The 25,134-nt window shown below is 31.9% G+C and overlaps 1 protein-coding gene across 1 annotated transcript in view; it reads left to right on the top strand.

The window, feature by feature from the left end:
* Positions 1 to 25,134, top strand: part of LOC140057029 (kinesin-like protein KIF28) — a 63,743-nt gene continuing 38,609 nt past the window's right edge. The window contains exons 1-14 of the mRNA XM_072102565.1: positions 1 to 188; positions 400 to 438; positions 1,051 to 1,127; positions 2,080 to 2,096; positions 2,518 to 2,540; positions 15,912 to 16,036; positions 17,115 to 17,193; positions 17,692 to 17,755; positions 21,050 to 21,236; positions 21,924 to 22,076; positions 22,821 to 22,918; positions 23,524 to 23,621; positions 24,385 to 24,608; positions 24,989 to 25,083. Of these exons, the coding sequence (XP_071958666.1) occupies positions 169 to 188; positions 400 to 438; positions 1,051 to 1,127; positions 2,080 to 2,096; positions 2,518 to 2,540; positions 15,912 to 16,036; positions 17,115 to 17,193; positions 17,692 to 17,755; positions 21,050 to 21,236; positions 21,924 to 22,076; positions 22,821 to 22,918; positions 23,524 to 23,621; positions 24,385 to 24,608; positions 24,989 to 25,083 (1,299 nt within the window). The 5' untranslated portion in view covers positions 1 to 168. The remainder of the gene's footprint in view (positions 189 to 399; positions 439 to 1,050; positions 1,128 to 2,079; positions 2,097 to 2,517; positions 2,541 to 15,911; positions 16,037 to 17,114; positions 17,194 to 17,691; positions 17,756 to 21,049; positions 21,237 to 21,923; positions 22,077 to 22,820; positions 22,919 to 23,523; positions 23,622 to 24,384; positions 24,609 to 24,988; positions 25,084 to 25,134) is intronic.

Here is a 25,134-nt window from a genome sequence, read left to right as displayed (position 1 = left end):
TTGTTACACAAATTACAGCAAATAGATAACCCACTTCCAAGGTAGAAACGAAGTTTTGCGATACTCAGAGGCTTTTGTGTTGGGACGAGTATCTAATAGGATAGATTAAAGTTGGATTTATTGAAGTATAAAATTAAAAACAGAAGTAGAAGTTAGCAAACTGAGAAAATGTCGGGTGGCGGGGAATCGTAAGTACACTGCGTATTATTTTAAGTATGAATGCTTACTTACAGGCACATGGCATATTGGCGGCCTTGGAGCAGTCTGCAGCCTGTATTACACGGTGTTTGTTTCGTGGTAGGCCACCGTAAGTAAGACGACGTGGCGGCCTACGGTGTAGCCTGGCTACCATAGTCTATAGGTTTCAACAGTGAATTATATTTCTTTTTTTCTCGACAGGGTGAAGGTGGCTGTGCGTGTAAGGCCGTTTAACTCAAGGTGAGTGCAAAAAGTTTGGTTTAATCCATCGTGTGTTCTAACTGTCTAGAATTTTTTTATTTAATTGAAACAACAATACTAACATTCTATATACTATTCTATATAGACACTGTAGTAGGATTTTTCAATTTGGCCTCACTAAAATTTAGTATCATATATGTCCCAGACCCATATAAGACCCATTAAAATGTGTATTTAATATAATAGGCCCAATAAGATTATTATTATTAAAATAAATAATGAGTGATATTTAATTACTTAATAATTGTTTGTGAAATTAAATTGGAAAATCAACATAAAGTATTTAACATTGTATGTACCACCACCTGGGCCTACTGGAGTGTCAATAGCGGAGATAGATCCAGGGATACTATACCGCTAGTGGATTGCGCTTCCCCGTTTGACAGCTGAAAATTAAATTTACAAACAATTTGATAACTTTTTTTGATATACTGTACAGTAATATATATGTGCAGCATATAATTAGCACTCCCCTGTTTAAAAAAACCCAAGATCTGCCTCTGATACTAATATATAACTTTAATTTGATATCTAGCCTTTTATGATTTATATAGATATATATATTTTAAGAATAACATTTATAATTTACAGAGAAAAAGAAAGAGGAGCTAAATTGATCATTTCTATGGATGGCGCCTTGACAAAAATTCAAAATCCAGAAACTCCAAGTATGTATTTTGTTTAAGTTTGTTTGCTTCAACGTTAAATTAATACAGATTAAACACGCATGGAAAAGAGTGGCCTATTCTGCTGTATGCACTGGATATGTCAGTGGCTTGCAGACTATTGTATGAAAAGTTTAATACATAACTAAATTAGTCATGGCAAGCATGTACTAGTTTTTAGATAGACAAAAATGGAGAAGGGTAATCGTACTCCTTCTGAATCTGCCTTAGTCAATTACTAATGGGTGATAATTGGTATTGTTACTTATAAAACAGAATTAATTGGATAACACATTCAGTGTAAAACTGTATTTTGTACTGTACTAAGAACAAAGGTATAAAAAAAACACTACAAGCAATGACATATTTGCATCATTTTAGGATGCAATATTTTAATAAATATCAACCTCTACATCACGATTAAAAAACGTTTTACTGGATCCGGAGCTGTAAATTTGTACCAAACAAATCCCGATGTTTTGTAGAGGACCCCTTCTGAAACAAGCATTGCAGCTTAAAGGGTTATCATCTGCTATGTCATATTTGTTTGTGGTTTTGTTCTATGACATGGCAGTACATTTTACAAACAAACATGCCTGAATGTGTGGGTGCAAGGAGATCACAAGTTTTTAATAGATATTAATTTGCTATTTACATCAAATAAATAAATAGGTTGGGTAATCATCAGGAATAGTCCTGAACAGGAAGATGAGCGCCCCTGCCCACCGATGAGTTTCGGAATCCCTTTCACCCGGAGGGAGAGTACCCGTCAGGGTCCCTACCAAGGGTTACAGGTCTCAGGTTTTTAGTTGTTTTAAAATTAATTAGTGTTCCATGACCTTCTCATCAAAATTAATGTCTCTCATTGTTGTGCTATGTCAACATAATGTCAATGACGGTGAAATGTTCTCCTAACACAAAACAGAAATTAACCTGATTTAATTTTTTTTTTCAGAGGAAGATCCGAAATCAGTAAGTAAATGATTTAATTTTCTCTTTCAAAGTTCAAAATCTGATCACGGAGTTAGCTTAGTTAAAAAAACACACCCATTAATAACACAAGTGAATGTGAATGTGGAGAAATAACCTGCGCCTATACCTACTGGAATTAACTGCGCACAGTTGTGGATGCAACAACTTTCTTCTCCCCCAAGGTTCCCCTGACAACCTATAGCTTTCACCAGACAGTGCTCTTTCGTCTGTCCACTACAGGGGCTAAGATGGACCAGTACACCGATGTAGCCGCCTTCTCTTTCAAAACTGATAAACCAAACTACCTTGTCAAAAACATCAATTTGATGCTGAATCAAGTTTTGTATCCGTTTCAAAATAAAGTTATGTAAATGAATGATAAATTTAAAAGTTTTTAACTTTTATGTTTTTTTCTTTACAGTTTACATTTGATTATTCATATTGGTAAGTGATATAAATACATTATATTTTTAGAATGACATCCAAGTAACAGGAATCTGTTCAAAATTACCTAGCATTTGCACTTCAGATTGAGCCTACCCATTTATGAATTTTTAAGGCTCAAAAAGTGAGAAAGGATTTGGAATCTGAATCCGGATCATGGCAAAACACTTTTACGTTCCTTGTGTAATGCACGTCCATGGGAATTTATGAAAGCCTAAATAAAATTGTCTGAAACGTCTACAGTAAAATATTAATTTAAACATATGCGTTTTATATGTGCAATTTTCTTATAACTAATTAAAAGCATGATTTTATAAAATCGTGTTTAGATATTAAAGTATTAATTGTGACTTCCAAAATTCAATGGAGTCTTTCTATGGTAAAGTTAAGTTGGTATAGTTTTAACATGCAGCTGATAAAAAACAAATATTTGCCTACAATTTGTCTACAATATATCCATGGCAACAATATAATATATTTAATCCTTTAATTAATATGCAAATTATATTGATTTTTTTAAATATATTTACTGCATACATTATTTATGAATTTAAATTAACCAAACTTTATCACAGAATATCAGTATAACAAAATTATTGGTAATGCGGATTTTGTTAAAATTTATTTTTTTATTATTATTTATTTCATTTAATTAATTATAATTCAATTAAATTATTATATTTTGTTAAATATTTCATTTTAATTTCACCATACAGTTATTCATTTTCATCAAATATTTAATCACTAAAACAGTTATTTACCTGAAAAAAACTTTAATTTAATGCCAAAAATAGTTAAATTGTCAGACAATGGTTTTTGGTTAAATTTAACTGTTTATTTGTTCGGTTTTTTTCCATAGAAAATTAAAACTGCAAAATGGCCTATTCAAAAGTCTGATTTTATCAATTTTATTTTCATGATTTTGAGGGACAATGCATCTTTAAAACATGGTATTGCCATCCTTAAATTGTCATTTAATAAACTTATGAAAACGATCGTTGAACAGACATGAGTTGCTAATTCTCAGTACATTATCAGTAATTTATTCTACTTTGTTTTGAATTGCTACTTTCTTTATGATGAAGCATAAACACAAAAATCATAAAGATATCACCATGGTAACCAATGTTCATGCCTTTATGATAAGTCTTCATAACAATAATTCTGTCACAGTAGGTGGTGAATTACTATTCTTCGTTAGCACAACACCTGTGCATTATAAAGTGGAAATGTTTCTATATTTGTAACACATAATTATATAGTTGCTATGAAATCTATTGCAGTTGCTATGAAATCTATTAGTATTACTATGAGAACTATATATGATTTATGCATAATACATATTAGGCTTGTACAGGATTATCCTGAAAAAAAAGGGGAAAATGTGAGCACACTGTACTGTTTAAGCACTATGGCCTGAGAGACTAGCGCCTCGTACCCATTGTTTTGTGGAGGCCTAGTACAATTAATTAAGATTGGCTAAAAAAATACCGTAAAACCTCGAAAAGAAGCCCGTGGGCTTCTTTTTTTAGTGCTCTTGGGTGGGCTTCTTTTTGAGATGGGCTTCTTTTCGAGATGAGCTTCTTTTCGAGAGTACTTTTGCAAACTGTAGAGGGGGGCTTCTTTTTGAAATGAATGCTCATAAATTTTGTGAATTTCTACTACAATAATATTTCTTTTGAGACATTTTTTCAACCATGAAATTATGTTTAATATACCAATTAAAAAACAATATAAAAAGCAACAAAAAAAAACAGTCCTATTCACCGTCAAATACAATCATTGCGTTATCATCGTCGTCATCACAATGGAATATTCAAGAGTGTCGTCTGTCGATGATGGCATCTCATATCCAACCAACCCTTCGACGTTTACTTCTTTGTTTTCAGAGAACCATCAAGGGCTAATTTATCCCACACTTTCTGAACGACCGAATTTGCAGCGATGGTTTTGTGTTCATCATGGACCAGGCATTGCCAACCCACTTTGTTATAAGAATTCGCCTATCGCTTGCGCATCTTACCCATCCATCACATAATCATCGAGGTTATCACACATCACAAGTATCTGGCATTGAATTATCCTACTACAGTAACTCTGTTTGTATTGTTTGTTTCTGTTCCATTGACATTCAGTTAATAAACCTACATTCTTAATATAGTATAGTCTATCTCAAAAAGAAGCCCATACTATCTTGAAAAGAAGCCCAGGGGGCCTCATTTCGAGATGGGCTTCTTTTCGAGAGTGCTTTTGCAAAGGGTAGAGGGGGGCTTCTTTTCGAGGTGGACTTCTTTTTTAGGTTTAAGCCCATGGGCTTCTTTTCGAGGTTTTACGGTAGCTATCTAAGCATTTTTATTAACACCTGAACTGTTGCTAGTCTGGCATTCCATGAATAACATTAAAATTTGCACATACATCAATTAACAGAAATGTGTCAAAAAGATTGTTAAAGTGTGGTAAACGCTGAATCAATTGGCCAGGTGCAAATATTGACATGAATAGTTTCAATTATTCAATGAAGTAAAATAACAGGTATTTACTTAGTTTTGTTATCTATATATAAATTTATATATATTACATAAGGGAAAAATTCGGTGAATCACGTGTTACTTCTAGAATGTTTACTCGATGGTATATATAGTTGGTTGGTACTTTCGGTACTGATTTTAATCACCTGATGTAACCCTGTTTTCTCTTCACCATGCCTTCAACAAACACTGAATGTAGCCAAAGTAATTGTACCTGGTAATTTTGCTAACACCTTCATCTTTTTAATTATTGTGCGGCACAACATCTATAAATGTACAGGTAGCCCTTTTCATCCAGCCAGACGTAACACATTGCATCTACAGTATCTCTAGTTCCGAAAAACTCTGGATTAGAAACCATAATTCCATGAGTGTGAACAGAGTAATTTTTTTTTAACAATAAAGATCAATGTTCAATCAATATTTTGTACATCAATTCTATAGTATATAATATTTGATTGTAGTCAGGTGAATGTACTTGTCCTTCAGTCTTATTTAACATTTTGAATTCATATTAGTTTACCCGGGCTTTTTCTACAGTTGATTTGGTATTTGGTTACATTTAATCAACATTGTTTAATGACATCAAGTATTATTGACAGTGGGACTAAGCAAACTACGATATATCGTTGCCGAGCCCTCACAGGTCGTGTTTGCTCTCATTGTCTATATTAATATTCTTGTTTATTGATCTTATTTCTCAATTGTGTTTCACAGGATGCTTCGTGCCAGTTGCTAAGTTGCAGATATATGCAAATGTAAATAGAAATCTTAAACACTAAATGCATTAACATTATATGCTTGTGGTTAATTATTGCTTAATTTCAGATTTACTTAACATTCATTTCTGAAGCATAAGTTCTATAGAGTAAAGCATTTATAAAATAATTTACCTCTTTTTACAGTAACAGTAGGCCTACTGTATATCTTTAATAATAATTATATTTTTCGGCAAGTTAAATAAAAGTACATAAATAACCAGGAGCAATTAATTTATTTATGCTAGGCCTAAGCAGTCAAATCACATGCAGTTCAAAATGCCAAACAAGTTTTTTATTTCTAAAAAAAATGAAAATGTACTCGTTTTCGTTATCTTTGGTTGCTACAGTAATTGCAGGTAGTCCAAAAACATGCCTGTCAGCTATCAGATTTAATAAAGGCTGCAGTCAGTTTTAGGTTTACTTTATTTCAACCACAACCAACAGCAAAACATTTAGGATACCTAAAAAATATTGAAATATAAATATAGGCATAAAAAACACAGAAATATACAATATCAAACATACAAAAGATGGAAAAATTAATAACGAGTATAGGAAAAATGATATTGATTAATTATTGATTAAAATGATTAAAAACAAACATTAGTAGCAGAGTTAGATTTATAAGAATAGCTATCGGCCGTCGTCATTCCACTGACTGGCTATATTACTAACTGTAGGTACCTGGAAAGAAAACCATCTAGTGAAAAACATGTTAAGTATACATTGATCGCGATTTCTGTATCATCTTAAATTGATCTTAGATGCTGCATGCGTAATGAAATATAATATTGTGATTGCAATAAAATGTCAAATCAATCAGCAATGACATTGGTCATAGTTAGTAAGGTTTCAACCGGACTACTTTTTCATGGAGGCCTTTGACAATTTAGTGGCTTGATCAAAGAATGTTCTCTCATTTTCTTGTGAAAAATGCCCCACTTTACTTCTTGTGACTACATCACTGAATGGGTTAGCCTATTCTGTCTGTACCTGTTACTATTACTGGTCCTGTGACTGAGTTGCTTTGCAATTGAACTTAAGTTCCCTCCACAAGTTTTAGTTATGTGCCAACATCTCAGTCTATATCCAATTTTATTCTTTGTCTGCCTTTCTTCTGCCTCCTGAAGTTGTACCATGGTTGTTGGCTTTGAAAATATGGCCATACCGTTTTTTTTACATTAGTCAATAGATCTTCAAATTGGCCTATCGCTATCTGATTACGTTATACACTGTATTGGTGATGTGTTAAACTAAAATTATGAACCATTAATTGTGGTTTGTAAACATGCCACATATAATTGAAAAGAAATTGCTAACAGCACAGAAGTAGAATATTTCTTATTGTCATGATAGCTATTCTTTATCATGTTTGACCATGAGGATGCTTACAGTACAACATCTTTGTAATGTAATTTGTTAGCTGTTCAGTCTTTTGAATACCAATCAACATCAAGTACATGACAATGGTGGATATTTGACTTTTTGTTATTGAAGCCAATCACTTTATACAAACATATTAATAGAATTTACAACCTTTGGCATGACTTGAATCATAATTAGTCACGTCTTTCTTTTTGTATTTCAACAATTCATAATAATAAATTAATCTTCTAAAGAAGTATTTAAGTTGCTGCATTTTTATCTTTGACATAAAACAAATTAAATGTTTTGTATTCATTGAAATGGAGAGAATCTTTTCCATCCCATTTTTTACTAATTTTAGGCCATATGTCAAAACTACAAAGACTGACTGATCCTTACCAAATTTAAACCACAAATAGATATATTATCAAGGACGACTCTATTTCGGGGCCAATCCAGACCAGGATCCTAATTCTGCAAGACGGATCTTTATCCCAATTCCTGATCCTTTTTCTCTTTTTAATCCTGGCAGAGGTTGCAACTTTCTTCTTGCTCTTTGTTTTTAATGTTAAATTTTGATCAGACCATGATAAAACTAACCAATAATTATGCGAACAATGGTAACATTTACTGGTTTTCGTTGGTAAATTTACTTGGTTGAAATTAGAATTTTGAAGTTCAGTGTGAAGAAGGAATAGTACAAAATCAATTATTGATCTAAAAAATGTAATGTCGTTTTAAGTTGGTATGATCAGCATACAAATAAGGAATGTTTATGTATTTATATTTCACTTCATGAAATTATTTGTACCATCGCATGAATATAAAAACATTAATTTAGTTGTTTCATAACATTTAAATATGCTCTTGCCATTGCCATTGTTCTGATCTTGTTGATGTGAAGGAGAAATTCCATCACGCTGTGCTTCCTTAAAATTACTATAACATGATTGTTAAATAGTACGTACTATTGCACACCATGCCACATGAATTTGATTAGGTGTTATAATATTCAATAACTGTAAAATAAAAGTATTAGCATGTAGCAACACAATTTTCTTATCTTCTTATTCACTTTTATTATTAGAAAATCTCAAATCTGCTTGTTGAGTGTTAACAAAGGAATGCAATTTACAATCCATAGGTAAAGAATGATTGATTGATGAATTGCATTGGTGTTTTGTTCTATGGGTTTATTAGAAATGCTATGTTGTTATGGAAACTGTTGTAAACATACATAATTAAAATTCAGTCATAAATCATTTCAGATGAAATATTTATAGTATTAAATCTGTATACCTATCACCAGTTCCCAAGAAGTGCATTCATATACATCGTGAGGTAATTTCCCGATTGATCGTAATCAAAACGGTACTGGGTCTGGTCTACTAGTTTTTCTGCTCCCAACCAGTAAATCCATTCATAGAAGCTTTGATGAAGTAAGCCTACCTGGTGGTGGCCATAGAACGGTCCCGAGATAACGACTATACTTCGGCTTTAGTCGATAGAAGATTGAATAAATTGTTAGAGATAGAGTATACGATGTTATGATTATGTGTAGATATGTGATTTGTTCTTTTTATTCAAATGATGTTATGTATTTAATAAATTTGTTATATCAATTAATTAAATTATCGTAGATTGCATATTATGCCATAAATATTATTTAATAAATTTTTGATATATTATTATTATATTAATAAAAAGATATTTGTTAGTATAAATTAAAAATATAGATATAAGGAAGAAAAGCAAAGAGATTATGGAGCGGCTGTACCAGAATATACAACACTAAGTATTGTAAAGTTAATATATTAAAAATTTAGGCGATCTTGTCAAAGGTCAAGCGCCTTCAGCCTGCCACGTTTTGATACAGTATTCAATATTGAAGCCCCAAACTAACTTTTTCTTACTGTCTAGTATAATTTCTAAACATTTTGTATACTGTTTTAATTTGAAAAAAATAAATGTTACTTTGAATTGAATTGAATTGAATGATATCTCCATTAATCGAATAGCTACTGATCTCTGTTTTTCAGAATTAAAACAGTGTAAATTTGATCATCGCACATCGAACGAAACATCTGTTTGATGAACTGTATATCGACATTGTCTAACATACAATGTGAACATGAATAATTTATGACCCATACAATGCTGTGTTATGTTGCCTTGATTACTTGCTCATTAAGGATTGATGTATTTCAAAGGGAAGTGCAATCATTAATTTGCCATCAATAATTCAACTGAAGGAGTATGAATATAACAGTAGTAGTAACTGTTGTTTTATACTACAGTGTACTAGTAAATTTGATTTTCCGCCTTTTTTAACAGCCTATGGCTGTGTTGATATTGCACTGTGTTGCAAAAAAAAATGTGCAGTACATGAAAATGTGATACTGTGTGTATGCGATAACAGTGCCATAGCCATGAGAATTAAAGTGGTCACAAAAATGAGGGAACAATACCCTGTCCGGGCCACAGGGTTGTTAAAGACTTCTGTCAAGAAGTGGGTTGAAACAGGCCTACCAACTTTACTAGTAACTACAGCCCTGGATGTATCTACTACCACAATTAATTTTCAACCACTGAATATTATTCGAAAAATGCATTAGTGCTGCTGCCTGTAAAACTTTACAGTAAGTAGAAAGTACGGTGGCTGATTTCCGCCAAAGAAAAAAATTATTATTTTATAATAATATGGCGTTATAATAATTTTTCTCTTTGGCGGAAAGAGATTTCCTCTGCTTGCATTTGCCAAATATCCTCATATCCATCAGTTTTGGGGTATTCAACAGTCATTGGTTTGGGCACACCAAAAATGTTGGTCTAACCCCAACCTACAATTTACTTTATCTTGCTCTGTTGAAATAAACAGATAACTACTGGTTGAAGTTCGTGAGGAACACCCTTTTTTGTTAATCATACTGTCTATATTTATTATTGATAATTGATCAATTATTACCATAGTGATTAAGTGATTGTAATAGATGCTACCTTACAGGCTACAATTGGTTTATGCATAAATTAATCAAGATAATTATGGCTGTCAATATGTCTATGGTATCATAGGATTGTTCCATTTTTAAATGGGTAAATTATTGTTTGAGTTGCATGGTCAGTATTGTAGAGTATAACGGGTTGTATATAAAGTTAGGTTGTTCCTACAACAATTGTTGTAAAAAGAAAAGTTTTTCCTTTTGTTAGTAAATATTTTCAGTTTATTATATAGGCAAATCTACTTTTAAAACGTGTTGAAAAGTGTATTGCTAGTTTTAAGGTTTAAGAATCGCAATTTTCAGTGAAGATAATGTAATGAATGACAAAAGAGGATCTGTAATGTATTATTAACTTCTAACCGAATGTTGATCGGCCGGTTCTTTAAAGTGCACACAAGCCAGATATGTACACTGGACATCCAGAACTATGGTTGAGTCTCATTACCCTTTGCCAATATTTTGCCCGACTCCAGTGATTTTATCACTGCCATGGACAGACCTACCAGTGTTTTCACATCGTTACTGAACTTATTCCATGTGATGAAAAGAATCTGATAAGGTGTGTCCCCAATCTTTTTTTTTGAAATTGAAAATGTTTCTATTCTAGTTATACTGTCAAAATTGTAATAGTTGTTATATACTTTAGAAGATTCTAATACTTTTAATAGACATGGTTGAAGGTAACTAAGATGATATCAACAGACAATGGTAGATGTCTGGTTGCTAGTCATGTGACCACTTGAGAGCTCACTAAACCTGTTTAAGTGGTCTAATGCGTCAAGCACTATTGACAATGTACACAATAATATTGTTGTCATCTCCATTTGACTCAAATAATCAGCCAATATATTTAATATACATTTTTAATGGGATCGAGACTGTAAATTGCTGCGTTTGGTATGCTGAAGTAGATAGTTATGTGTAAGCAAGAAAGATAACAAAATATGCAAGTGAAAAGATGATGCCCTGAATCTTTAGTCTTTTAGATTAAGAGAGAGCAACTCTTCATCTTTTATATTTTCCGTAGAAAATTTCCATGCAAAATGATAAACTAATTAATGATGAAAAAGCTTCAAAAGTTTAATTAGCTTTCAATTCCAAAAAAAAAACTTTAAATAGTTTTGAATTAAATGTATAAAAATAAGATGGTTGTATCGTATATATTTAATTGTTTTTATTGAACATGAAGTCATTTGAGTGGATTGGTTAAATTTTTATTTTCTATAGTTTTAGGATAAAATTGGAATAATTTCTTCATATTCAGGTTGAAAGTATCAGACCGTTAGGATAGAGTGCTCGATACCAAGGTAGAGCATAAATAAATAAAATAACAGCAGAAAACTTGGTTACTTAATTCATTGTTTTAATCGCTACAAATCTGTTTCGTATGACCAGCATCTAGCTGGCCACACTCATCAGGCGAAATATAAAACATAAGTGACACAGTTATATCACAGGGCTTAATTGAAGTGAGTCATCAGGAAGTTGTATACAATACCCTATTTTTTCAATTAGATAAACTATTTGGATCTGCAATTTAATAAGAACTTTTTCCTATGTATATATATATATTATTAGAATTAATGTTCTTTGCCTACTGTGTTTATACATATATATATATTATAATATATTTGATTATATATTATAATATAATATATATATTATTACATATTTATTTTTTGGCCAGGCCTTAAACTAAGGCTTTTGAGGCTTACAGTAGGCATTATATTGGTGTGCTATATTTGGTATCAGAATAGCCTTGGACATGTGACAGCAGAAGCAGATCCTGTTAAATCTTAATCTTTGTGTTTTTCTCATGGAGAAGCCAATACTCATATTTATAATATGAACTTGAAAGTACTAACTTAAGTATCCTCTTCAGACATGAGTGTAAACAGTTTTATATATGGCAATATGTATACTGTATATCTATTTCTCAAACATGCGATTAAAAACATAAGCAAAAATACATTCAATATCCCAAACTAAATTTTAATTATAAGAAAAGAAATTAATGAAGACAATTATCAAAAACAGTTTTATATCTGGTAATGTATATATTTAGCAGAAATGAGATTTTATTCTTTTTTTTCTTCAAATAAGTGGCTCTTTGAAGTCAGAAACAGGCCCTTGCATTAGTTTTGGTAGGAGCAGCAATGAATAATGAGAATATGATGCCGGTTAAAAGTATAGTATAGGGTATTGCGGTGGTCTACCATCTATAAGCTTTCACTGGCTAAACCCAGGGACCCCGGAGCTTATAGGGGCCCTGAGCAGTGTCCAGAGAAAAAACAGGCATTAAAATATGCCGAAAAAGGCTAAAAAAACTGAGGCTTCCAGCGTTGGAGGGCCACTTAGGGTTCATAAACCAAGGCTTCATGCTTCTGCGATACACCACTGGATGATTGTTGGTGTGTTACATAATAAATGGCTGAATATGCGTGGGCCTATCTACAAAACAAACTAATTAACCTGTCTAGTTTCTTATCCTAAACCTTTTCAGAAGTGAGAAAATATTTTTATTACATGTCTAATGAATCGGGCATAAATGAGTGGTTTTGATGTTGTTGAAGTACAGTGAGGGTTGTTAATAGCTGGGAGACATTAGTTGTGACAGTTTTTGAGGTGCACTTCGGTTGACACCGAAGACAACTGAACAGGTTCTTGTTGCACAAAGGACGCTTATGACAGATTATGGGTTTACCACGTTGAAACACCGGTTCTCGTCAGATCACCCGAAGTTAAACACTGTTGGGCCTGGTTAGAGCTTGGATGGGAAACCATCAGGGAATATCAGGTGCTGTATACAGAGCTCGGGTGCCATTAGGCATTTGAAATCAGCACTGCTGACTCTTATGGCAGCCCCTGCATCTAGTATCTGCCTCAGACGTATTGGCCATTGCCTTTCCTCTGCTGAAGGCGGGCACTATACGAGAGAAGCCCTTGAACAATGTTAGGACCAATCAAGGTTCTTTAATCAGTCCTGGCTTAGTCATCATTCAGATGAATGTAAGACTAAAATGACACTGTCGTTTGTGACAGACGTTGTATGCACAGTCTATTAAGACTAGCACAGGCAAAAAAAATAATAAAATAAAATGGGACTCTTTCTGCTGTATAATGGCAATTGAGATTATTCAATTATTTGGGAGTACAAATTTAGCATGTGGAGCAAAGGCCCTAAGACAAATTTTGCTCTTTGAACTGATTAGGGAAAGTCCCTTATCAGACTATCTCTTGTCACCATGGAGAGTATCAACATTACCTGATTTATTGTCCATTGTGTAGCTGTTGACAATCTGATGGTCTGACATAACTTTGAGTACATCAGAATACTTAGACAAATTCTGCGATAAAAATATTTGCTAGTAGCTGAAATGAGTTTTTGATAAATATTTAAGATCTACTTTTGGCAGCTTGTATACTAATCCTTTTGAAGCTATTGTGAATTTTTTTATATGAACACAATGAACTAGACTAAAGTTTCACAAACATGCTATACAAAGGTAGACCTCCTGGGATACAATATCAAAGGCCTGGTGAGCCTAACAAAACTGATTCGCAACATTAATAAACTTCACTAGCACTTACTGTATACACAATCTGGCATTAAGTTTCGCTATTTTTAGTATTAAGATTCTTAATAGATCACATTACATCTTTCAATTAATTAAAACTGAGAGGAAGCAAAATATTTTCTTGTCAAAAGTTATTTAAATGATTAGATGATATAACACCATTGGTCAAGGGAAGAACTTATCACGGGTCTATTATTAGTGTCCCGGTTAAAACTTGTGCTTTGTAATTAAACTAGTTTATATGGTTTAGGGTGTTTAATATTGTCCCAGTTAAAAGAATTTCAAATCAATTAGAATTGTTATCATCTATGAAGTAAGTATTAATGTAACTGTTGATCATATAGTGGCAGCCTGGAGTGAGACTTTACATAAAGTAGCTACATTACAACTTTATTTATCCACAACACAAGTCTTCCTCCAGCTCAACTCACGAGGTCTCTCTGTAAATGCACCCTATAGTAGAATGTCATTAACTTATAGGAATTGCTTTAAGAATGTTTCATACAAGAGAAACATTTTTCACAAAGTAGTTTCATGCACTGAGCACTTAGGGATAAACGTTCTATAGAAATCTGTATCTGTTGGCTACAAAAAGCAATAATCATCATCTACTCTTTTATGCACTGTATCTGTATCTCCTGTATGTAAATGATGGCAAGTTCCAGTTATAATTTACGCCGAAGCTTCATACAGCATTCATTTCAAGAACTATCTGTAGGCATCTCACATACCATATATTTCAGTACAATTGATATCAAAATAGGGAAATCCACCTGACTTACGATATATCTATATAGAACCCTGTATACCATATAGAACAAAATTATATCAATATACTGCAACGCAATCATTTCTATAAACGTATATTTTATGTCGTTTTTATGATTTTATATTGGAATTAATTAAGGGTTTAATAACCCCTTGGGGCTATTGCCTTATATATTGATCTGCTCTCTAGCATAAATCAATCATGTGTAAGAATACAAAATGGAAATTGATTTACCATTGTTGATGTCGTAACTAAGGCACTGTATAGTAAACTAGGCCTACCCCATACTATTATCTGATAAGTTTAGTCTAAACATATGCCAATTGTGACAATGATGCAAATGAGATATGGTGGTCAAGGGTTATTGTCACCATGGTGATCAAACAGTTTGATTATGTAACAGATGTAGAAATGAATTCAAATGAATTTATATTAATGTATATATTTGAGTGGGTTTTTTTTTATCTCGTTTAGTGTAATAAAAATATAATCAACATTGTTGGAATGAAAAATCACCATACATTGACACTAATATCAATTGGTGACAGTTTTATGGGATACAAGGGTTATTATTGGAGTGTAAAATGTTTATTTTGGTTATTTTGATTTGAAATAAAACAACATTCCAACGTCAGCCAGACATCAGTTATTCGTTGACTATATATATATATTGTTTTCTGAAAATGAGTTTTTATATTATATATTATTATATTATACAGTATTACTATTATATTATCGCTATTCTATCAAAACCTAATTGTATCTCCATTTTTTTTCTGACATATTTTGTTTACCTAATATGTTGTCAGAGTTACCATACAGATAATGGCAACAGCCAAACAGAAAAGCAGAAAATGTTGTGTTTTTGAAAAAAAAAATAGAAATAATTCAAAATATTTATTTAAATCCCGAATTTTATTTACTTTTTTTTATTTAATTTATTTAACAGCCAATCAGAAACCAGAAAATTTTGTTTTAGTGGCTTATTTGAGGTTTTGAATGGTATCGTTTTGATACCAAATTCAGAGTAATTTCCTAGAAATTTCTTATAAGACCATGGCACTAAAACTTTCTTTGTCTTTTTAAAAATGTGAAATAATTCAAAATATTTAATGTACTTACTTTAATACTTTAAATCCAGAATTATATTCATTTTTATTAATAATTTTAATATATTTTACTGCAATCTGTGGCATTTTTTAAAATTCATTATGCATTTACAAGCAAAAACTTTTAGTTTGGTCTAAGATGAATAAATAATAACAAAATTTCCTGTAAAATTATGTTTTGTGGAGAGATTCTGATAGAATAGTGACTATATATTTTTCTTTTGTCACCAACAGTAACATCTTTATGTTTGAATTACTTTAGGTCACATGACAACTTTACAGAAGACAGTGAAGGTAACTTGGTGGCAGATCCTGGTTCAAATTATGCCTCTCAGAGAATTGTCTTTCAAGATCTTGGTCGAGGAGTATTGGATAATGCATTTAAAGGTATGAAAAACTATTAAGAAGATAAGTGTTTAAATTTGATAGACCTGTTTAATAGTGGCGTAAACTCTGTGGCCCCGTTTCTGCTGCCAAGCCCAAATATACCGTATAAATATACCGTATAAATATACCGTATAAATATACCGTATAAATATACCGTATATGAAATTCGTGCACCGTTTTCCGCTTCACATACTTCGTGGGTGGGCTGTAAAAAAGTTGGCTTTCATTACCCAAAATGCATTTCGTGAGACGGAAGTATGGATTGACCTCTAGAGTCTCGCGTAGTGGGCCGGGTCACATATACGGTATATTTTGAGTGCAGCAGAAACGGGGTACGAAATATACGGTATATTTTGGATATACCATATAATATCCACAAACGATGGGGATATTTATATACGGTATATTTTTTATGAGACCCGTTTCTGCTGCCAAAAAATATACCGTATATAAAATATACCGTATATATACGGTATATTTTTGGCAGCAGAAACGGGGCCTATGAGTGCTCAATGGCTAAACCCAGAGCTTATTGGGCCCCTAAGCAGTGCGCAGAGGAAAAAGGCATTAAAATATGTCCAAAAAGACTAAAAACACTTACGACCTCTATTTGGAGGGCCACTTAGGGTTCCTAAACCAGGGGCCTTAGGTCTCTACGTTATGCCACTGCTGTTTACATCTGTAGAGTCAAGCTTGTAGCCAGGTGGGGTTCGTAGAGTTTGAAAGATCCCCCTTTTTCATGATGTGCACTTTTCAAGCTAAAAAGAAAAAGCTATTGAAAGTAATAATAAATTGGATTAGTTACAGTGAATAAATTAATTGAATGAAGATGGCACCAGCATACATACAGTACAATTGTATTGGATGTTAAAGCAGACTTTTATTTAAAGCAGTACCAAGTCATCCTAAACTGTTCGCCAGTATTTTTCAAAAGATAAAATATTGGTTCAGATTTAAATTACAAAAAAGGCTTTGAATTTCTTAAGCAATTTTTGACATATACTACAATAAATGATACCGTGTATTTTTACTACTACTACTTTTTAGATTTAAATAATAATAAATATGTTTTTTGTAGGTTTTAATTGTTCTTTGTTTGCGTATGGTCAGACTGGGTCGGGCAAGTCATACTCAATGGTGGGATATGGACCAAATAAGTAAGTTCTTTCTTTTCCATTATATAGATTAGATTTTGTACTTTCTAATAAAAGGGTGTGCTGGTCTTGGTAGGCGCCACACTGCTTGCTGTCATGGATCCTTAAAGATGTATTGTACCCCTGAAAAAATAATTATTAAAAATATTTTTGGTGAATATGCTATTTTAATATCACGTAATAGTTATCCACTTTGACCAAAAATTGGATTGAACAAAAATTATTTACCTGAAAAAACTGTAATTTAAAGCAAAAAATATTCATATTGGTTGAATTTAACCATTTATTTTGTCATTTTATAAGTGAAACATTTTTTTCAGAAGTTTATTAAAACTACAAAATATCCTATTCAAAGTCTAATTTAATTAATGTTAATTTTTTATGTTTTTGGCGGACAATACATCTTTAAAAAGCCTAATTTCCTCAGTTTCCAGTTAATAATAAATACACCTGAAAGGAATAAATAAATAAATTGGCTGATGTTTTAACATTATTTTTCAGAGGAATTGTTCCAATTACGTGTGATGAATTATTCAAAACAATGGCGGCAGGAAAACAAGAAGTTGTAAGTATTCTTTTAGATATTTTCATGGATAGTAAGCTATAAAATAAAATGTTAATAATATAATAATAACAAATAAACACACTTTTATTTAATATTCAAAAATATAACAAAAAAGGATGATTATACAAAAATCTAAAAGGGAACCTAAGTTACACAGTAATGTCATGAAACCTGTAAGCATGTACAAACAAAATGAGAAAAGGCAGCCATACCAGAGACTGAGCTGTATGCATATTATTCTAAATTAAACATTACAGAAAATACAAGCAATTTTAGTTTGGATGTATGCCATGTTGACAGTATATTTTTTTTAAAACAAAAAATATGATTAAAAATTAATTTTTATATTATTTTTATTATAATCATTAATAATACTTGCAGTATTTGTTTGTATGTTTGTCGTATCATTGTTATGCTATTGTTATTGTCATTGTCATGTTTGTTGTCATTGTCATGTTTGTTGTCATTGTCATGTTTGTTGTCATTATCACTCCGTTCCTTCTGTCCTTCATCGTTCAATGCAGAGTAGACCAATTGTAGATGGCGCATACTATAGGCAATTCATGCATCATTCTCTAGCTTAGTATATCGCACAAAATTCTCAAAATGGTACAAAATAGTACAATTGTTCAAATGGAAGAAAAAATGCATGACATGTGATATGAAATTAACCAATGAAATGGCAATGACATACCATGATTGAACCAGCATAAACCTAGTATGAATGAAAAAATATTGTTTTTCAGTTTATATAGCAAACATCTATAATAAAATTTGAATAGGTAAATTCTTCTTTCACAGTCAAGATCATGTGACATGGTAACAAAATGTTGTTCTTGCATTTCTTTTGAATTATGCATGGTGTGATCAACATTGTGGTGGTTATTAATAATATTTAATTTCTACTTTGTGCCTACTTACCTGGATAAACCAACATTAGCCTTTCCCCCTTCCGAGCAACAAAAAACACTCCTCTAAGACACTGAGCCATGCCAGTTGGGTGGCCCCATAGATGTACATATACATCAATCACCATACACAAATGCTTCTCTAATATCCCTTTCAAATCTCTGTATGAAACTCCAGTGTACTCAACTCAAATGTAGCAATTAACAATCTTTAAAATACTGAAAATATTACTACTGTACATAATAAACATAATATTTTGCAAGGGGTTGTTAACCATCAATTTTTGCTAGAATGCAGTTACAGCTGATTGCAAAACTACAAATTAAAATAAACGTTTATTATTTTTCAATAGCAGCACAGACCAGATTAGATTTATAAGTAAACTTTCAATTTCAGAAATTAGATAATTATCTACATAGATATTTTTAAACAAGTGTAATAATTTAAGATCATTTTTTTAAAAGAGTTTTAAATATTGAATTCGAATTTGAAGTTGTGGAAATTTTGAGTTTAATGACATTACTTTCCTGTTAATGATTGCAAGTAATACATTTGATTGCTGCAGATGGTGAAAGGAAATGTTTTGAATGGATCCAAACAATAACTCGGATATCAGTGGCGTAACGCAGAGACCTTGGTTTTGGCAACCTAAGGGGCCAAATTGGGGGAGAGTATTGTGGGCTGTTCCATAAATACTACTATTATTCTCTGTTATATTAATTTATTTGGAATTCATATGGAGGCCCTTTTAGCCCTGGGTTTAGCCACTGACAGATATTCTTTGGAGTAAAACCATGTAAATTAGTTGAAACTTACCACCATTTTGTGAACTCTCAGTTCACATTCTCAAGTGCTACTCCATTAAAGAAACGTTGCTGTTTACAGTAAATAATTTGATTGTTTCTTGAGAAACGGAACAGCACTTAAGAATATTAACTGAGAATTCACGAAACGTCGGTAAGTTTACCTAATTTTATTTGCTTTAAATCTAAAGAATAATTCTCAAAATATTTATTTGAAACCAGAGGAATCTATTTGACAAATTTAATAATAACACAGATTAACAATTATTATTTTATTCAATTAATACATTTATTTCTCTCTCATTTTTCTGAGTGGCTAAAGACAAATGAAAAAAAGACACAACAACAAAATGATATTTTACTACAGTAGTAGCAGGGGGGTGGGTGGGTGTAAGAATAGGGCGTGGTGGGTGTAGATGGAGAATATGGTTGAATACCTGTATGTATATTTACAAGCATTATTAATATGAATTTTTATATTTTATTTGCTCAAAAAACTTTGCATGACGTTAAAATTGTACCTTATTTAACATTCTAATACTGTATGTCTGAAATATACTATTGCATCTTTCAGTGTGTAAATAATTGGTGATTATCTTAAGCTAACCATAAATGCTATAAATATATATTATCAGATAAATATTTCTTATATTATTATTCTTATTTATGGATTAGATATTAATTAACGATAATGCTGTAAGAGAATATTTAACAAATTCCAGAATAGAAGGCAAACGATGAACACTTGAGCAGTAATAAGGAAGAGTGACTAGACATTGAACCTTTTTAATAGGATCCTCTTAATGAAGGTTTTAAGCCATCAGAATCACAACGCCTAATGGCCCTAGTGTCATTTTAGTGATAGACTAAATCAAATAAAAAATCAAGTCATTATCTATTGATGGATTGGTTTCTCTTTGTTAATTGCAAAGCTCTGTCTGGGAATGTTCACTTATGCTTTTCTTGGTAACACAATAAATTATGTGTACTCGTCACTTAAATCTGCAAGCATGATTTTTTTCTGGTATCATCTGAATGATTTGACAAATTAACTCTTTCAATAGTTAGTACCCTTTCCTATCTGCAAAAAAACAATTTATGCAGATGTAAAAAAGATATTAATAATTAATTAGTTAAAGTAATAAATTTAATACAAAACAGATTTAAAAAAAAAAATTTTTTGAGTTGACAAAACCAAATGGTGATTTACATAATTTGAGACCTGACATGTGATTTCCCATTTTTTCCTATTATAAAAAAGATATCAGACTCGTACTTCTGTTAACACAGTATAAAGTTATTTATTATCAAATCTGTTTCAGAAAAACAAATTAGGTTGTGACAAAATGTATCAACAGTTAATTACATTATATCATAGTGTAACAAAATATCCATATACTAGATTTAAATATTGAAATAAAAATTAATATAAAATGGGTATTAATAATTAATAGTTTTGTATACTTGAATAAATGCATATTTTAAGGCAATATACATTTGCAGAGTATCTGAGCTTAAAGTATATTTTATGCCAGAATGTTTATTAAGTAAATAAAAATTACTGAATTACTATTTTCATCAGAAATATCAAGTTACTTTCTCAATGTTGGAGATCTATAATGAACAAGTGCGTGATCTTCTGGAAAAGGTTAACCCAAAAGGAGGCCTAACGGTGCGTCAGAACCCCAAACTGGGTCTGTTTTATGTAGTAAACCTAAGAAGTGTAGCCGTTGGCAGTTATGCAGAAATTGAAAAGAGGATAGCAGAAGGTAAGGATAGTATTGTGATTGAAAGATAGAGTAAAACCAGAAAGACAGACGTATTCTTTCCCCTTCCAATGAAAATAACTTTCATTTAGCCATGTTTACACTGGCGTAATTACTTTTACAGTATGAGCGCTCACTGGCTAAACTGAGGGGCCACAGAGAATAAGCAGTCCAATGCCACCTACCCAGCGTTAAAGGGCCCCTAAGGAGTGCTAAAACCTGGGCTTAAGGAGCTCCCAGAGCATGAGCAGTCCAATGCAACTACCCAGCATTAAAGGGCCCCTAAGGAGTGCTAAACCCAAGAACAGAGCATGAGCAGTCCAATACAACTGCCCAGCATTGGAGAACTTGGCCCTTAGGAGTGCTAAACCAGGGGCCCTTTCCCCCTGCGTTACGAATGAGGAAATATTTTCTTTAAAACTGTTTTGGCTTAATTCTTGCTATCAGAATTGTTAATTGTGCTACTTAAATAATTTTTTTTTAAACTGATATTGTATTTTTGTATATGTGTAATTCTGATAGTTAAAAATAAAATTTAAAAACTAGGCTTTTGTTCAAGTTACAACTGGATTAAACTTTCTTAACACAGCTTTACTTTTGGTTTGTATTGTATACTCTGAATTCACCATCAATACATACCAGATGAAATTATTTCCATTATGCGTTTACAAATAAATGTTTATTTTACAGGTACTGCTAACAGAACGGTAGCTTCTACCAACATGAATGCAACCAGTAGTAGAGCTCATACGGTAGTTACGATTGTCTTTGATCAAATTTCAAAGAATGAGTCTGGACAGGAAACTAAGAAATCGAGCGTTATCAACTTAGTTGATTTAGCGGGTACAGTATTTTTCAATGGATATTTTATACATTAAAATATAGAGAAAGCGTAGATGTAATAATATATTCATCATAAGAATAATTGAACACTATTGTTAAACCTTTTAAAAATTCAGAATATTGAGTATGATATGATGATATGATGATTTGATGAGCCGTAAGACTGCAACTTAAATGGTCGTCTTAGATCCATTTTAAATAACATTGATTAGACCATATTTACATAAATACTTTGATAATGAAATAATAAAAAATTAATAATTATTTAGGTTAAAAAAAATCTAAAATTATTAAGAATAACAAAATTGATAACTAGTAACAAAATTGATCAGAGGATCACAATAAGAAGAGTCAATGGGAAAAATACAAGAAATGACTAAAAAGACAGTCTAACAAGAAAAGAGAAAACATAAAAAGACCAAGTATATTAAGTTGTTATAAAGTATGCGGTACACCACATATAAATATTTCTGAAAATAACTGTTGAGTTTCTCTATGTTTCCATCAATATACTTTGATCCTCCTCATTTCTCACTTCTGAGGACGACCAAAGTATATTGACCGAAACGTAGAGAAACTCAACAGTTATTTTTAGAACTATATATACGTTGTGTACCGCAAAATGTATATCAACTAATTCATTTTGCCATGCAAACCTTCAAACAAGTATCTTATGTACTGTATTAATTATCAACTATCCAGATTCCTCTCTAATACTATGTGTTTTTAACTGATTATTTTCAGGTAGTGAAAGAGCTGATAGTACAGGAGCTACTGGTGACAGGCTAAAAGAAGGTGCCAACATAAACAAGTCTTTATCTGCACTTGGAAATGTTATATCGGTATGATGATAATATGAAAATAATACATTTTTCTTAAGTGTATGCTACCTTAATTCATTTCTAATTGATAATATCTTTCATTTAATAATAACTTATAGCATGTCAATTCAAACATTGATAACTGTGCAGTGAATAAGCAATTTGTAAACAAAAAGGTTTTAGATAAGTTTAAATTAGCCAAAAATTGGTGCTGATTATGTGGCTGCCACAAGGTAAATTCTCGATTGATTGTAAAATCAAAATTGGGTATGATCAACTAGTGTTCTGCACTCAACACACAACATTCATAGAAGCACTGATGAAGAAGGCCTATCTAGTAGTAACTGTAGAATGGTCCCAAGACATGACTGTAATTCGGTTATAGTTGATAGAAGATAGTGTCAGGCGCATATTTAGGCTAAACAGGATTGAACCCGGACCTAGGGATTGGAAGGCAAGCTAGTTAACCACCAAGCTACAGCTCCATTACTGGTCGTTTTTATTATTTATGAAATATTTAGCCACCCCCACCCCTAATATATAATGCTGAATCCGCCCCGGAGTGTTCATGTATTTCATATAGTACTTTTACTATAGTATCAATATTATTATTATTATCATTGCAGGCTTTAGCAGATTTGTCAATGGGTAAGAAGAAGATAATGGTACCATACAGAGATTCAGTGCTCACTAAGCTTTTACAGAATGCTCTTGGTGGCAACAGGTACATACTTTTAATTTCAGGGAATAATTTCGCCAGTGTAGCATAGCAAAAAGCTATACAAAACAACCTTTTTGCTACACATTTCTACAATTGTGTAGCAAAAAATACAATACAAAACTATGTTTCTTGACTAAAAAATCAGTTTGATTAGCAATTTTGCTAAACAAAATTTTCAAATGAAATTTTTCCATGAATTTGCTTACAATTCAATGAACATCCATTCATCAATGTCATATACTGAAAAAATCATAATTCTATATCTACAATACAAGCAAACATTCTGCATTGGCAGTAAATTCAAACTGCTTCTCATAATATACAAAACTCTAAATGGACTTGCACCTTAGGATATGGCTGATCTTCTTGTACATTACACTACGTCTCGTACATTGCGTTCATCTGATAAACTTCTCCTTCGTGTTCCTAAATGGAATCTGCAGTCGTATGGTCATCATGTATTTTCCTGTGCACCACCCATTTTGTGGAATACACTACCAATAAAGACATCAGAAAACGGCAACACCTTTAAAATACGACTGAAAACCCACTTGCATTTCCTGATTAACTTTGTCAAGCGCCTTTGAACATTATTTTTATGAATACCAGTGCCATATAAGTCTAATTGATTGATTGACCTGCAATTAGAGGCATGAGTTGATTGAAATTGAATTAAAATATTTTATTTTTACTATTATGAAAAATAATGATGAGTTTGACAAGTTTTGCTTTGATATACAAACTAAATAAATTCTATTTTCTTTAGTAAAACTGTGATGATAGCAGCCTTGTCACCTGCTGATATCAACTATGATGAGACACTTGGTACATTGCGATACGCTGACAGAGCAAAGAAGATTAAGAATAAGGCTGTAGTCAATGAGAATCCTATGGATAAACTTATCCGTGAATTACGTGAAGAAAATGACAAACTAAAGAAATCACTAACAGGAGGAATGATGCCAGAAAATGTAGGAATGAGTCAAGAAGGTATTTTTGTTGTTTATTAACATACATATATTTGAGTTGAATAAAAATATTTACCCCTTAAATTTAATTCAAAATCAATATTATTCCAAATGGACTTTTTTCTATTGGTATGTGGACAGACATATCACCACTAGACTATATGCCCTATTTTCAAAGATTATACAGTATGCGCATTAAGCTCTATCTACACTATAAAACTAGTGTGGCAAAATAAGTGTGATGTGCCCATATATGAACTTGATGATGTCATTGTATATTTGGGTATACCATATTTGGGCACATCACACCTTTTTTGTCAAACTAGTTTGATAGTGTAGACAGAACTTTAGTATTACACCATACTGCTTTTCTTATATTCTTTTAATCATTTATTTAAAAAGATATTGACAAAATGAAGAAAGAAATGGAGGAGGAAATTAGAGCCCAGTTACTGGCAAATCAAAAAGCTATTTCAGATATGGACTGGGATCAAAAAGTAACAATTTAGTTTTGTTTAATACTCTTCACTTTAAACTTAAAATACCTT

The sequence above is a fragment of the Antedon mediterranea genome, chromosome 8, assembly GCF_964355755.1.
Source record: "Antedon mediterranea chromosome 8, ecAntMedi1.1, whole genome shotgun sequence".
NCBI lineage: Eukaryota > Metazoa > Echinodermata > Crinoidea > Comatulida > Antedonidae > Antedon > Antedon mediterranea.
The sequence above is the reverse complement of the archived record's forward strand: the minus strand, read 5'-3'. Positions and strand labels throughout refer to the sequence as shown.